This window comes from Chrysemys picta, chromosome 6 (assembly GCF_011386835.1).
Source record: "Chrysemys picta bellii isolate R12L10 chromosome 6, ASM1138683v2, whole genome shotgun sequence".
Lineage (NCBI taxonomy): Eukaryota > Metazoa > Chordata > Testudines > Emydidae > Chrysemys > Chrysemys picta.
The window spans coordinates 36,519,623-36,536,225 of record NC_088796.1 but is presented as its reverse complement, the minus strand read 5'-3'; the positions used below and the strand labels follow the sequence as shown (position 1 = coordinate 36,536,225).

The 16,603-nt window shown below is 45.6% G+C and overlaps 1 protein-coding gene across 3 annotated transcripts in view; it reads right to left on the bottom strand.

Moving 5' to 3' along the window:
* The window catches only part of RAB3C (RAB3C, member RAS oncogene family), a 207,796-nt gene that overhangs the window by 166,036 nt on the left and 25,157 nt on the right, over positions 1 to 16,603 (bottom strand). Inside the window, exon 3 of one of the 3 annotated variants that reach the window (XM_065599004.1) lies at positions 6,016 to 6,349. The exons of the other annotated variants lie outside the window; for them this stretch is intronic. Coding sequence (XP_065455076.1) covers positions 6,050 to 6,349 — 300 coding nt within the window. The 3' untranslated portion in view covers positions 6,016 to 6,049. Of the gene's footprint in view, positions 1 to 6,015; positions 6,350 to 16,603 lie in introns of those variants that run through there. 3 annotated transcript variants of the gene reach the window in all.

The following is a 16,603-nucleotide window of genomic DNA, read 5'->3' as shown; positions in this document are numbered from 1 at the left end:
AAGGTCTGTTAAACATATTGAAAAAGAGAAACTTTAAATAATTAGTATCACCTGCAGATCATTTACTGAAGTCTTAAATTATATGGGATATCAAGTTGTTGTACAATCCTGACTAGCACTCAAGAAAAATGCATAGCTTTTAGGGGGGGAAAAGTACTGTTTAAGATTTAACATATGTAAGATTTATGAATGTAAAATATACAAATATATTTAACATTCATAAATATATATATAAAACAGACAATTGAATTATGGGTCAGCTAATTAACAGAGAAAAGAACAGCTGCAGGCATTATACAGGGTTCTCTGACAAATATAAAATCAGACCGAAAGCAGATTGGTGAGTAGAATACACCACTGAGGGAGTTAATTACATATCTTTTTCCTAAGCCGTGGTTATAAAATAGATTCCTACTCACTTCCAAAGAAAACAAGGAAACTCTTGCCAGTTCATTTCATAGTTTCCTCTTTCAGTTATTGCCTGGAGATTCTTTAGGCAGAAGTGATATAAGTGAGTCTCATACCTCATTTAAAAATCCCATTTGGTCCTTTAACAAGCACAAATCTAAACACATTTCCAAAAAGATGAGGAGGCAGGAGACATCCCGTCATCAAAATCTTGTAAATGTTTTAGACCATTTAAAAAGAAGCAAAACAAACAAACAAAAAAAGCTGTGAAAGAGCAAATATTTAATCCAATTTGCAAGTGCCTTAACAGACACTAGGTTCCTGACTGTACCAAAAAGCAGATCCTGAGTCTGGTTCTGAAAAAAACCACCAAAATTTGATAATCTGGCAAGCCTACAGACAATGCAGAAAGGAGCCAATGCTCCCCATTGACATTTTTGACACACAGGTATTGGGAATCAACCGGTTGGATAACATCTTTGGGCACGATTAACAACCTATATGTTATCTTAAATGTATCCTGCAATACAGTAATGCCCTGACCATAGTGGAGAATGTACTCTAGACTCAAAACCAATCTTCACCACGCCCATTCAGATCTCTCTCCCAGAGTGTGTGTGTATATAACTTTCTGGGAAAGTGCCAATAATAATTAATTTATAGGGTTTACTAGACTAAAGTAATGAAGGCTCTCTTGAGTATTCTGTTCCACAAACCCTACCAAAAAAGACTAAACAGATTTTTAATTGAATGATAACAGTAATGAATTTACAATCTGATTCCTGTGGGTTGACCCTTGTATCTGTGTGGGCCCAATGACTCCTGTGGGTCTCAATATGGGTGTACAACAGGGCGTTCTTTTTAAGCAAAGGGTGTCTGCCCACCTACAGGAAACTGCTCACACGCATGTCAGGTTCAGGGTCTATATTTGGATAAGGGTATATTAAACCCCTCTTACTCCCTCCTTTCCCCAAAAGGAGCATCTTGAAGCAGGCTGTATTTATGATGTTGGTTTTGATGCTGTTGTAGTTAGCATGACCGTGATGCTTAGGGAGGGAGCTGACCCGTCACTGAATTGCTTTGACAGACCTTTTCCTCATGAGAAAATGGAAATCAGCGTTAGAACACAGGAGCCTTTCTCTAATTAAAAAATTGCCATAATGTTATTAGCTATTGGCGTCATCTCAACAGTGGCACCAAGCAGCAAGAGGCTTCTGAACAGATGATACTGTTCTATCATGGGGCATCTTCCATTTAATATCATTTGTGCTACCTCAGCCCTGCTCCAAGTGCTCTGATGGCCATTAATTCTAGAGTCTATAGCTTTTTAGACAAGTGATGAAATAAAATAGAAAACATACAGCCCATGTTAAAAGCAACAGCTGTCTCTCGCCCTCTCACCCTTCTGTATCTGAGGGCAGGTCTTCACTACGGGGGGGGGGGGTCGATTTAAGATACGCAAATTCAGCTACGCGAATAGCGTAGCTGAATTCGACCTATCCGAGCCGACTTACCCCGCTGTGAGGACGGCGGCAAAATCGACCTCTGCGGCTCCCTGTCGACGGCGCTTACTCCCACCTCCGCTGGTGGAGTAAGAGCGTCGATTCGGGGATCGATTGTCGCGTCCCGACGAGATGCGATAATTTGATCCCCGAGAGATCGATTTCTACCCGCCGATTCAGGCGGGTAGTGTAGACCTAGTCTCAGTCGTGTGCCCCTTTCAGGGGCATTATTTTCTCTGAGGCAGGAGGAACAGTGCCCCCCCACAAAGACCTTGGTTTTCCCCCCACGCCCAGATTTTTCATAGATCTATGTGCTCTATTATGTCTTCCACTCCTCCCCTTCTGCTGCTTCTCAGACTTTGGACATGGTCATTAGAAAAGTAAACTTTGCTCGCCCCACAGAATTTTTCTGAAATGGCACCCCTGGTCTCTTTGCTCCCAACTCACAAAATTTATGGTCCACTTCTCAATTACACTCTGCTCCCTGTTTCCCCATTGAGAGATCCATAGCTGATGTAAATCAGCATAGTCCCACTGGCAATGAATGACTCGGATTTATACCAGATGAGGCTCAGGTCCTGAATATTAGTTATTTACAATTTAACTGACACAGAAATCAGTACAGTTATTATTATGTACTTTTCTGATGCCTCTTTCATGGCATGATTAATGATGAGCAAACCTTAGGTCTAGAAGTTCAGTTTGAATATGGGACCACAATGCCTTGAGTTTACACAAATCTGTTCAGGTTATGATCAGAGTACATCCCTTCATTTAATTAAATAGGAGAGAAGGAAATGTCTTCTGCTGTAGTACTCCAAGCTTGTCTTTCCTACTACAGTGTGACTGCTGACTGGTCATGATGCCTGATAAATGGAAGGCTTTTCACTTTATGCAGTGTTGTCCAACTCAGTGTTGTCCAACTCCAACAGATGTTAGATGTAAATCTAACATCTCTCCCAAGTTGTTACACTTCTTGCTTATTTTTAGAATTTCTAGTATTATTTCAGTGCAAGACATATAGATGACAGAGTGATTGTTTGTTTGGATGCACAGGCAATTAAATCACATCGCCAATCAAATTCACCTTAAGTTAAGCCTTCAGGAGGTGAGTGATGTTTAAAGTAAAAAACAAACAACAAACTACATATGTACACTCAAAGCCACCCTTCCAGAAAAAAAGGGTCTCCAAAATGCCAAAAATCTGGCACCCCTGGAAATATTATATTATTTGGGTTCCCATAGGGTTACCATATTTTGTGCCTCCAAATGGAGGACACTCCACAGGCCCCGGCCCCGCCCCCAGCCCCGCCCACGCCCCAACTCCGCCCCTTCCCCAAAGTCTCCGCCCCCTCCCCTGCTTCCCGCGAATATTTAATTCGCAGGAAGCCTGTAGCAGGTAAGGGGGAGTGTAGGGGGAGGAGGAGCGGCCCAGGCTGGCCCCCCGGCGGCTCCAGCCTGGGTCGGCTCGGGCCCTGGGGTGCCGGCCCCGGCCCCCGGCCGACCACCCCCGGCCCGCCCAGCACTGCCGGCCCCTGGCGGCCCGGCGCACCCCCCGGCTCCCGGCCCTGCGGACCCCCCGGCTCCCGGCCCCGCGGGCCCGGACCGGCCCCCGGCCCAGCGGACCCCCCGGCCCCCAGCCCAGCGGACCCCCCCGGCTCCCGGCCCCGCGGACCCCGCGGCCCAGCGGACCTCCCGGCCCCGCGGGCCCGGCCCGGCTCCCGGCCCCGCGGCCCAGCCGACCCCCCGGCCCAGCGGACCCCCCGGCCCCGCGGACCCGGACCGGCTCCCGGCCCCACGGCCCAGCGGACCCCCCGGCCCCGCGGACCCCGCGGCCCAGCGGACCCGGACCGGCTCCCGGCCCCGCGGCCCAGCGGACCCCCCCGGCTCCCGGCCCCGCGGACCCCGCGGCCCAGCGGACCCCCTGGCTCCCGGCCCCGCGACCCCGGCCCGGCCCCGCACTGGCCCTGGCCAAAGAGGCCCCAGCCGAGCCCTCCCGATTTTCCCGGACATGCCCGGCTTTTGGGGATTTCCCCCCGGACGGGGATTTGAGCCCCCAAAAGCCGGACATGTCCGGGAAAATCCGGACGCATGGTAACCCTAGGTTCCCAGGAAGATGGGTCACAGTGAGTGAGAAGAAGTTCCTTTACTCTTTTAGGTTGTTTCTAAGAGAGCAGTGAGGGTTCATTTACAAAGAAGAATTAATTCTGATTGAAAACAAGGAGTCAGTTGCCCACATTTAAAAACACTGTTGAGGCACCACTGATCAAAGCAATAATATGGGCATGAAGTATCAGACTGCCCATAAAAGCCCCAGATTGGCCAGGTTTTGTAGAATTGGCACAGTAGTTATCTTTAATGAGACAAAAGAAGCAGAAGATGTTGTTCCTGAAGTTGTTCCTTTTTAAATTACTGTGTGTGACTTATTTTAATTGCTGTATGGAGCAAGACAAAAATAATGTCTAACGTTTTAAAAGGTAGGCAAAATATGTTCTTTGGGCCTTGTTCACCAATAAGCTAAACCAGATTTCCTTGTGGTGCTGGAGTATACTGATGAATTTGGCCTATATAATATATTCCATACGAAGCAGTTCCATTAAAAGAACATTGCTAAGGCTGCAAAGTCAAGCTCTCAAAAAAGTAGAAAATGCCAGAATTATGGTTACCCATGCAATCTTAATTCAGTATCCTTGTGTGCATGCATGGACCCTGACTCCCTCTGGTGAGATCAGGAAGATTCAGCCAGGGAAATGTAAAACTGCTGTGTAGCCACCCCAAGTTCTGCCACCCACATCTCCTTGCACAGTGGAACTCCACTATTTCACTGCTTGGAAGCCCTCTGTACAGAGCTACGGGCTGGTTTTGTCCAAAAGGAGTTAAAAGCAGACAGTTTGGCTGGAAATGTTTGAGCATTAAAAATGAATCAAAATATTTCTTTTTTACTCACCTCCCTTGACTCAGGCATACCTGCTGTGGTATGGCCTCGCTGCAAGACATAAATAAGTGAACTGAGAAAAAAAATAAAAATAAAAAACCTGAAGCTTAAAAAACTGATCTCTGAGGCCTGGTCTACACTAGGAGGCTATGTTGAATTTAGCAGCGTTAACTCGAATTAACCCTGCACCCGTCCACACAATGAAGCTATTTATTTCGACAAAGAGGTCTCTTTAAATCGATTTCTGTACTCCTCCCTGACGAGGGGAGTAGCGCTAAATTCGACATGGCCATGTTGAATTAGGGTAGGTGTGGATGGAATTCAACGCTAATAGCTCCGGGAGCTATCCCACAGTGCACCACTCTGTTGACGCTCTGGACAGCAGTCCGAGCTCGCATGCTTTGACCAGCCACACAGGAAAAGTCCCGGGAAAATTTGAATTCCTTTTCCTGTCTGGCCAGTTTGAATTTCATTTCCTGTTTGGACATCATGGCGAGCTCAGCAGCACTGGCAACGATGCAGCGCTCTCCAGCAGAGGTGATCATGCAATCGCAGAATAGAAAGAGGACCCCAGCATGGACTGATTGGGAAGTCGTGGATCTGATCGCTGTGTGGGGTGATGAGTCCATGCTTTCGGAGCTGCGATCGAAAAAATGGAATGCGAAGATCTACGAGAAGATCTCAAAAGCCATGACAGAGAGAGGATACAGCCGGGATGCAACGCAGTGCCGCGTGAAAATCAAGGAGCTGAGACAGGGCACCAGAAGACCAAAGAGTCAAAACAGACACTCCGGATCCCAGCCCCAGACATGCCATTTCTACGAGGCACTGCATTCCATTCTAGGTGAGGCCGCCACCACTACCCCACCACTGTCCGTGGACTCTGACGATGAGGTATTGTCAACGGCCGCTTCCTCGGAGCTGTTCGCGGGCGGGGAAGATGAAGAAGGAGATGAGGAGGACAAGGCAGTCGACAGCGCTTTCAACGCTGATTTCCCCGACAGCCAGGATCTCTTCATCACCCTCACGGAGATCCCCTACCAACTCTCCCAAGGCCGTAACCCGGACCGTGAATCAGGGAAAGGATCAGTAGGTAACTGTTTTAAACATTTATTTTGAACAGAATAGGAATGGTATCTTAACAATGGGTTTTTCATGATTAGTTTGCCCTAGGCGCTTTAGTTTTTAGTCCTATGCAGTGCAGCTACTGGAAAATTCTGTAAATATGTCCGGGGATAGAGCAGAAATCCTCCTGGGACATCTCCACGAAGCTCTCTTGGAGGTATTGTGAAAGCCTTTGCATGAGGTCCCTGGGGAGAGCGGCCTTATTGCATCCTCCATGGTAGAAAACTTTTCCGCGCCAGGCTAGCAGCAAGTACTCTGGGATCATTGCCTCGCAAAGCATGGCGGCATACGGCCCTGGTGTTTGCTGGCATTCACGCAGCATGCGCTCTTTCTCTGTCTCCGAAATCCTCATCAGAGTGATATCACTCATGGTGACCTGCTTTGAATTAGGGGAATGTTAGTATTGGGACTGATTGCCTGTTCCTTTACATAACTGTAACCGGCAGTTTACAGCCATGCGGTGGAGGCGGGACAGGGGCAGCATGCAGGGATCTTTCCTGGGAACAGTCGCGAGGGGGGTGGGACGGGGTAGAGTTCATGCTGGCCGGATTGCCGGCAGCAGGAACTGGCCAACGCTAGGAGCATTGCTTGGAACGTGAAAGGAGGGCACTGCTATAAATTAAGCTTTAAGCAGCCAAAAGTCTACGCCTTACCATGTCCGCCTGCTAGCCAAATTCTGTGGTCCGGCCCCGCTTGTGTGATCTGTACAGCAAGACCCCAGGCACTCAATGGGAAGGCCGAAAATTCGACCTTGTAATGTGTGCGCATGTGATAGGTAATTATGTGCATGGTCTTGTTCACAGAGAAAGACTATATTCATTGTTCGCGAAACTGTATCTTTGTGAGGAATTCACTCCCTTTTTCCCGTCCCACAGCTGCAAGTGTCTCCCGAGCTACCCTGGCATCCCCCTCCCAGAGGCTGGCGCAGATCAGGTGACGAAAGAGAAGGACACGGGACGAGATGTTCTCAGAACTTATGAGCTGCTCCCAAGCCGAGGCGGCACAGCAGATCCAGTGGAGGGAGAACATGTCACAATACCAGCGATCACACAGCGAACGGGAGGACAGGTGGCGGCAGGAAGACAAGCAGGCGACTCAAACACTGCTTGGACTAATGAGGGAGCAAACGGACACGCTCCGGCGCCTTGTAGATGTTCTGCAGGACCGGAGGCAGGAGGACAGAGCCCCGCTGCATTCTATCTCTAACCGCCCTCCCCCGCCACAAAGTCCCATCTCCCCCTCACCCAAAGTCCCAAGAAGGAGGGGCGGCAGGGGCCATGAAAACAGTCACTCCACCCCTGTAGACTGCTCAAGTAGCAGAAGGCTCTCATTCCCAAAGATTTGAGAAGTCCTTTCCTTCACTCCAAAAGCACCTCACCCAAGCCCCCGTCCCAGTTTCATCCCCTATCTGTGTAGTTGCTAATAAAAAATATGTTTCTGTTAATTACTGTTTCCGTCATGTTCTTTTAGAGGAAGGTGTGTTTGAAGAGGGGGAAGGGGGTTGGTAATTGGAGAGGACAGTCACCTTTACCAGGGTACAGACACGGGGGCAGGTTCAGCAGAAGGTGTCACACACATTGCAGTCACTAGGCACCCTGGTCATTCTGGGAGGTGGTTTTCATGTTCTGTGTCGGGAGGCTATGTGAGTTTGTGGCGGGGGAGGGCGGTTATAGATCTTATGCAGCGGTCCTTAGCCTGGATGACAGAGCCACGCTGCAGGGGATCTGTAACCATCCTCCCCCGCCACAAAGTCACATAGCCCCCACACACAGAGTCCCGAAAAGGAGGGGGGGGAGGCTCTGTTGAAACAACCAGTCCACCACTGCGGACCACTCTAGGAGCAGGAGCCTGTCATTCTTCGAGTTTAGAAGCATCCTTTCCATCACTACACCCGCACTACACCCGCTCCCCACCACAGTCTGCGTCCCAGTTTCAACACTTTACCACAAAATCCTTAATAAAGAAAACGGTGTTAATGAACAAAGTTTCATTTATTTTATTTTTAAAGGTGTGTTGGAAGGGGGGGGAAGGGGGTCGGTAACTGGAGAGGATAGTCAACATTAACTGGGTAAAGAAACGGGGGCAGGTTCAGCTTCTGTTTAAACAAACTTAATAGTCACAGGTTACCCTGCTCACTCTGAAACCTAGCTTTCAAAGCTTCCCGGATGCACAGCGCATCCCGCTGGGCTCTTCTAATCACCCGGCTGTCTGGCTGGGCGTAATCAGCAGCCAGGCGATTTGCCTCAACCTCCTACCCTGCCATAAACGTCTCCCCCTTGCTCTCACAGAGATTGTGGAGCACACAGCAAGCTGCAATAACAATGGGGATATTGGTTTCACTGAGATCAGAGCGAGTCAGTAAGCTTCTCCATCTCCCCTTCAGACATCCAAAAGCACACTCCACCACCATTCTGCACTTGCTCAGCCGATAGTTGGGGTTATTTTTTCCAATGTGCATTACTTTACATTTATCCACGTTAAATTTCATTTGCCATTTTGTTGCCCAATCACTTAGTTTTGTGAGATCTTTTTGAAGTTCTTCACAGTCTGCTTTGGTCTTAACTATCTTGAGCAGTTTAGTATCATCTGCAAACTTTGCCACCTCACTGTTTACCCCTTTCTCCAGATCATTTATGAATAAGTTGAATAGGATTAGTCCGAGGACTGACCCTTGGGGAACACCACTAGTTACCCCTCTCCATTCTGAGAATTTACCATTAATTCCTACCCTTTGTTCTCTCTCTTTTAACCAGTTGTCAATCCATGAAAGGACCTTCCCTTTTATCCCATGGAAGCTTAATTTACATAAGAGCCTTTGGTGAGGGACCTTGTCAAAGGCTTTCTGGAAATCTAAGTACACTATGTCCATTGGATCTCCCTTGTCCACATGTTTGTTGACCCCTTCAAAGAACTCTAATAGATTAGTAAGACACGATTTCCCTTTACAGAAACCATGTTGACTATTGCTCAACAGTTTATGTTTTTCTATGTGTCAGACAATTTTATTCTTAACTATTGTTTCGACTAATTTGCCTGGTACAGACGTTAGACTTACCGGTCTATAATTGCCGGGATCACTTCTAGAGCCCTTTTTAAATATTGGTGTTACATTAGCTAATTTCCTGTTATTGGGTATAGAAGCTGTTTTAAAGGACAGGTTACAAACCTTAGTTAACAATTACGCAACTTCACATTTGAGTTCTTTCAGAACTCTTGGGTGAATGCCATCTGGTGCCGGTGACTTGTTAATTTTAAGTTTATCAATTAATTCCAAAACCTCCTCTCGTGACACTTCAATCCGTGACAGTTCCTCAGATTGGTCATCTAAAAAAGCCAGCTCAGGTTTGGGACTCTCCCTAACATCCTCAGCCGTGAAGACTGAAGCAAAGAATCCATTTAGCTTCTCCGCAATGACTTTATCGTCTTTAAGCGCTCCTTTTGTATCTCGATCATCAAGGGGCCCCACTAGTTGTTTAGCAGGCTTCCTGCTTCTGATGTATTTAAAAACATTTTGCTATTACCTTTGGAGTTTTTGGCTAGCCGTTCTTCAAACTCCTCTTTGGCTTTTCTTATTATATTCTTGCACTTAATTTGGCTGTGTTTATGCTCCTTTCTATTTGCCTCACTAGGATTTGACTTCCACTTTTTAAAGGAAGTCTTTTTATCTCTCACTGCTTCTTTTACATGGTTGTTAAGCCATGGTGGCTCTTTTTTAGTGCTTTTATTGTGTTTCTTAATTTGGGGTATACATTGAAGTTGGGCCTCTATTACGGTGTCTTTAAAAAGCGCCCATGCAGCTTGCAGGGATTTCGCTTTAGTCACTGTACCTTTTAACTTCTGTTTAACTAACCCCCTCATTTTTGCATAGTTCCCCCTTTTGAAATTAAATGCCACAGTGTTGGGCTGTTGAGATGTTCTTCCCACCACAGGGATGTTGAATGCTATTGTCTTATGGTCACTATTTCCAAGCGGTCCTGTTATAGTTACCTCTTGGACCAGCTCCTGCGCTCCACTCAGGACTAAATCTAGAGTTGCCTCTCCCCTTGTGGGTTCCCGTACCAGCTGCTCCATGAAGCAGTCATTTAAAGTATCGAGAAATTTTATCTCTGCATTTCGTCCTGAAGTGAAATGTTCCCAGTCAATATGGGGATAATTGAAATCCCCCACTATTACTGAGTTCTTAATTTTGATAGCCTCTCTAATTTCCCTTAGCATTTCATCATCACTATCACTGTCCTGGTCAGGTGGTTGATAATAGATCCCTAATGTTATATTCTTATTAGAGCCATGAAATTTCTATCCATAGAGATTCTATGGAACATGCGGATTTGCTTAAGATTTTTACTTCACTTGATTATACAATTTCTTTCACATATAGTGCCACTCCCCCCCACACGACCTGTTCTGCAGGAGAAACAAGGCTTAGAAAAATATACTGCTTCCTTCTGCTGTGCTTTAACTGCCGTATCATGCTCCTGTGCCTTTGCCTTGAGTTTGTAACTACACCGATGGTGGTCCACTTTGTGCTGCAGCCTCCACTTTGCAAAGGAACAGTACTTCATTGATTGAGGTAAGGGCCAGAAATGTATTAGATAACCTTACAAAATCATAGTCACTAGAGAGAAAAGAGAGCAGTTGGGCTCAGATACTTCTAAATATCATCCTTAGCCATCTCCAACAGTTTCTCCAGCATCTTCTCAGTATGTCCAAAATATACACATTTCCTTATCCAAAACCAACCCAAACAGTTGTCCTCCAAGATCTTCTGCCATCCACTTATTTATCATGAAGTTGGCAGAATGATCACAGCCAGAAACGTCATTCCTCATTTTTAATTATTCATTAGTCTCTGATATTAAACGAGGTTGCTGTGTTAAGTTATTATTTAGCATTTAAGGAAAGCATGTGCAAAACACATCCATTTTGATTTGTAAATGGCTACACCAGGTGGTAGGCATATGGAGAATCAAACCCTGAGGGCTCTAGTCTCTTGACTGCTGCCATGCCATTTCAGAACACTATATTCAGAAAGATAGAAAAAACAAGGCAGGTTTTGTGGAAAATGGACATTACTGATGAGAGCAGCCATCAGATTGAGTCCACGTCTAGTCAGGATATAAGTAAGTCCTATCAACTTCATATGTTGTGGTGAGAGAACAGGGCCCTGTAGAGAGATCAGTGATATTTACACCAAATACTGTAATGAATGAGCCTATGATTTACAAGCCTGTTGTTTTAGAGGGATAGGAGACCATAAGGATACTTCACAGCTTATTACAAGCAAGAGCAGGAAAACATTCAGTCTGGAGCTGCGAGATATGCATATACCAGCTAAGTCATGTTGAAATTCTTTGAGAACTAGAGACAGCACCAAGACAGGCACCTTATGCTTGTCCCGGAATGGGTCTGATACCTTTCTCTGAGACACCATTTCCCTCAGTATGCATGACAGTAGAAAAGTTCTATTCCAGACACACCTCACCTTCAAGCTCCTTCATGCCTGTTTGTGCCATCACCCGGAGATAGCTCTCAAAAAGACGCTGTTGTGAGGAGCCATGCAGTCAAAACGTTCTTATTTCCTGTGATCCTGCTGTTTTCTAAGGATTATGGCTCATTCACTGGTGCCTATGGACCTGACTTTGAAAGTTACAGTGATCTCATTTCCTCGGTCCTACTGTACACATTGAACAGAATGCACAGCTCCAAAAAGGGGGAATGGAGCTTTTCCCAGAAGGCAATGACATATCCTATTTGACTGGTGAAAAGATAGTTCAGGTACTATTTGAAAGTCAATTAAAAGATAGTGTTTACAGAAATCAAGTACCAAATTTGTTTCCAACAGTGTCTTTTTTCTGCATTTCCACACTAGGTCAGCACTTGGTTTGACCATACTCTGGGGCATCATGCTTTGCCATTACCTCAGCCCAATACCAAAGCACTTTCTAAACCTTCTACAATTTCTTCCCATGGCACACAAAAAAAGTAAACCTCCAAACGACGAATTCAAGGGCACCTAAGACAAGCAATGGGCTATGGGAGAGATTGCCCTCAGCTGCTGCACATTAGCACTGACTGCAACAGACCTATCTGGATCTCTCTCTTTATTATTTTCCTCCTCTCAATTCTCCCAGCATGAGAGATACTTCTCTACCATAAAAAAAAAATCTAAATTCACAATTAGGTCATGGAACCAATATTGTCCCTATACTCTCCTATGCCTATTAAACAAAAGCAACTCAATTTAACAACCATATGAAGATTTCAGCAATAAGTCATGGCAGAGGGTGAGTTGTACTGTATTAATTCATGCTCAGTGTATTGCTAACCAATAAAATACAGCAGTGTAGCCTTTTTCTCTCATCTTTATTAGAATCTCTGCACTGCTACATATTCCTGCTTATTTAATTTTCAAATAAAAGTCTGGCTGAGACTTTCCTTCCCCACGCATAACAGAGGTCTCACGATCTTCCCTTACCTGATGACAACTGACTGACCTATATCCCACCTAACCTGTATCCCACTTGCTGCATGGTTAGGAAGTGAGTGGGTGGATCCTGCCCCCAGCCTCTCTCTTCATGAGGCTAACAAGTTGACCCAATCTACCTCTCATCCTTCAGAAATATCTCCGAGGTGGTGACAGGCTGCCCACCCCATATTCAACAGTAGCAGGACTATGACACACTTCTTTGCTTCTGCTGTTGGCTGTTTGAAGCCTTTACTTCATTCAGGATTTAATGAGCTCCTAATGCATGGCCCTAACAGGAAACATAACATAGATCAACTTAAGTTTATAGTGTAGACATGCCCTGAGAAACAAATAAAATTATAACAAGTTCAGTCTAGCCAGAAACTATGGAGAAAAAAATCAAAAAGGTGCTAACAAGCAGAAAATATAATAACTATTGTATTGGGTTAAAAAGCAAGTCATCCCTGCCTTTCTATTTACTTGCCTTTATTGCTGGATTGGTAAAATGGCACAATATTATTCAGAGCAGTCAAGCCAATGCAAATTATCCTTCTCTTGCAGCAGAAACAGGCAATAAACAATTCTTTATTAGGAACAGGTGCAGTGCTCACAAACCTTATATTTTCACTGATATTTCTTACGTAACCACTAATCAATCAGGAGATGTACTGGTCTAGATACAGAGCTAAATCTAGAGTATGGCTGCTTTGCAACAGTCCTTCATTGTACTTGGGTTCATAAAAGCTAAATGCCTGGCCCGTGGAGGATCAGCTAGTGTAAGGATTATCCTGAAGTGGCACAGAGCTCTTATAGGGGCTCATAGACCATGCACATTGGCCTGTTAGAATACTAGAGAAAAGGGGGCATGGTTAGATAAAAGGGGGTGCTCTTATGCCAAACTAATCCTGGCTTGTGGTTATGTTCACTTATGCCCCTTTCAACCCAGTTTCGTTTAAAGCTGACGTCAAAATGCTCTGACACAGAACAGGGAGGATGGTTTCACACAGCTGCACCAGAAAGCGAAGGACAGCTCTAAACAACCCTTGCACACCACCCTGACTCGTGCTCTGTGAATATTCACCCCACGCAAAGTTCTGGACCTTAATTTTTAAACTGAGAACCGAAGAAGCCTCTATGCCAAACAATACCCAGAGGAAATGATCCTTCAAATAGTTCTCTGAGAGAGAAATGCTCTGTTCTAGTACGCACCACAAATCTTACTAGCAGATAGCTATGGGTTTTCCTTCCCTTTGCAGATGATCCATTCATTGCAGCAGTACAGGTATCTTAAATATACTTCAATTACCTTGCTGAAATATTACAAACTAATTACAATATTTCTATTCATATTAAGCTCTGGATACACTTTCTTGCTGCCACATTTTTTCAAAGAGCTCGTGCAGTGTTCTCCCGATTCTTGTGTACATGAATAGGGTCAAGCTAGAAAGTTGCTGGGGCAGAGTTTGTGGTACATGATGGTTCTTCCATTGACTTCCCCAAAGGGGTGTAGATCGAGGGTGGGGTCATGGCAAAGCTGGGGCAGGTTGAACAGGAGTCATACACAGCTAGACTCTCTTAGGATATGTCTACACTGCAATTAGACACCTGGAGCTGACCTGTCCCTGCTGCATTGGGCTTGTGGTGCTCAGGCCAAGGCTCTGTTTAATTGTGCTGTAGAACAGGGGTCGGCAACCTTTCAGAAGTGGTGAGCTGAGTCTTCATTTATTCACTCTAATTTAAAGTTTTGCATGCCAGTAATACATTTTAACATTTTAGAACCCTGGGACCCTCCCACCTCGCAGGGTCCTAGAGCCCAGGCTCCAGCCCAAGCCCGCACAGCTACACTGCAATTAAACAGCCCCTGAGCCTAAGCCAATTGGCACTGGCCAGCTGCAGGTTTTTAATTACAGTGTAGACATCCCCTAAAAGTCTGGCAGAGCTATCCCTGATTCCCAGAAATCCAGTGAGGAAATCTGGCTGAGTCATACTGCAGCAAGGACCCTTTTAGCTCTACATTCAGAAGCACCGACTTTCCACTTTCCTGGGGGGTGCTCAACCCCCACTCTGCCCCAGGCCCCACCCCACCCATCTCTTCCTGCTCCTGCCCCACCCCTTCACGCCCCCTCCCCCAAGCACATCTCACCCTTGCTCCACCTGCTCCCACCCAGCGCCTCTTGTTTGCCACTGAACAGCTGATCATGGTGGGCCGGAGGCACTGAGAGAGAGGGGGAGGAGCTGTTCGGCAAGGCCCGCTGGTGGACAGGAAGCACTGAGTGGGAGAGGGAGGAACTGATCAGACATTGAGGCTGCCGGTGGGTGCTAAGTACCCACTATTTTTTTCCGCCGTGGGTGCTCGAGCCCCAGAGCACCCACAGAATCGGCATCTATACCTACATTTATGACCAGGTTATGCCTTAAATTAGTAAAGTTTCTATTGAAGAACCCACATGGACACTTTCACTTAAACAGCAAGTTTAAGATGCCATATGTCTCTGCTCCTTAATGAGATGTTTAGTTATGCTAAGCACTGCCTTCTATTTCACATTAGTCCTTGCCTCTGAATACAGACTTGTCCCTTGGTTGATGAAGGGCTCTATCATGGAGTATAAGAAATACAGCTATGATACACAGCATGATGTGATCACAGGAGAGCTGGAACACACGTGATGCATCTAGGACTATGCAGCAGATAAGGAAAATTTTTTCCACACAAAAATCTCAAAATCCATTAAAACACTAATGAATATGGATAAGAAGTGGGACTTAGTACTTGTGAAAGCTGCTGGCTTGATGTTTATCTACAGAATAGTAGCAGCAGAAGCTTCCTCACACTCTCCAAAGTGTCTTTGGCCACAATCCTGCAAACGCTTATGCATATGCTTAACTTTAAGCACGTGGCTAATACTAACAAAATCAGTGGCCTGCTTACACAATTAAAGTTAAGCATGTGCATAAGTGTTTGCAAGATTAGGGCTTCAGTACCAGTTGTGGAAGCTGGTGTTTGCAGTGTGGACACACGTTGACTGGATTGAGACCACCAAACTAGCCATCAGGTGGATACAACTATTGATTACTACTAGCCTGAGCTGATTTAAACCAGCACCCTAAAGCTGAGAGGGTCTGTACCTACTACCAATCCCTGAAGCCACACAACTGCCTAACACCACAACTTCAGCTGGAGTAACGGATGGTCCAGCTGGAAGACAATCAGAAGTTTCAGTATGTATCTACCCACATAAGAATATTCTGAAGGTAAAGCAGGAGGAATGGAAAGTTCTGAAAAGAAAGAAACAAAAATAACCATGCTCTTTATAACTACATAAAGCAGAAATATTAACATTCTGAAGCTTGTCTTCCAATAGACTTTAGACAACCAAGTAGCTTTACATGTCTTGCCATTTTGCACATAAAGAGAGTCAATGTGTCTCTCAATCTCAGGAAAAGTTGATAGTGAGAGAGAAGAAATGTCAGGAAAATGTAAACAGTATTAACATTACACTACCAAAGGCAGTTTCAGCAACAAAAGCTATAACTATTCTAATGCTGAAACCATTTCTTCTAGTGCTAGCCTTAGCAAAGATGTACGGAATGTTAAGGACATAGGTATTTTATTCTAATAAAGAGATTTTAAAGCAACACAAATATTGGAATAGCCAGAATCATTCTTAAATGCAGACAGATAATTTGTGTATCCTGTGTAGGTGCAGACTTTGAAAGATGCTACGGTTCTCCTGCCAGGTGCCAAGTACACTCTCTTCCCACTAAACTCCTCACAAGCTGAGAGTGTTCTGCATCTCACCAAGGATCGCTCATCACCTGGCAGGATCAGGCCCTGGATTTACACACATAAAACACTAGCCTTGTGTTCTTGGAAACATGTCGCCTGTGGATAGTGGATTTGTGTATACTTTACCCCCAAAACAGGGCCCAATCTGGCATTTCTTGCACAGGCAAACGGTACAGACTTCTGTTTTGTCTCTACCAGGATTACAGGGACACACCCATAATCCCTTCTTCAGTGTGATTTGCACAGAGCCAGATTTGCACAGATTACTTGTCAAAAGGAAAATTTAGCATATGCATACTCCCACATTTGCTTAACTAACGGTATCAGCTCTGATCACCTGCTTGTCCTCTTCTCCCTCAAACCTCTCTGTTCTTTCTCTC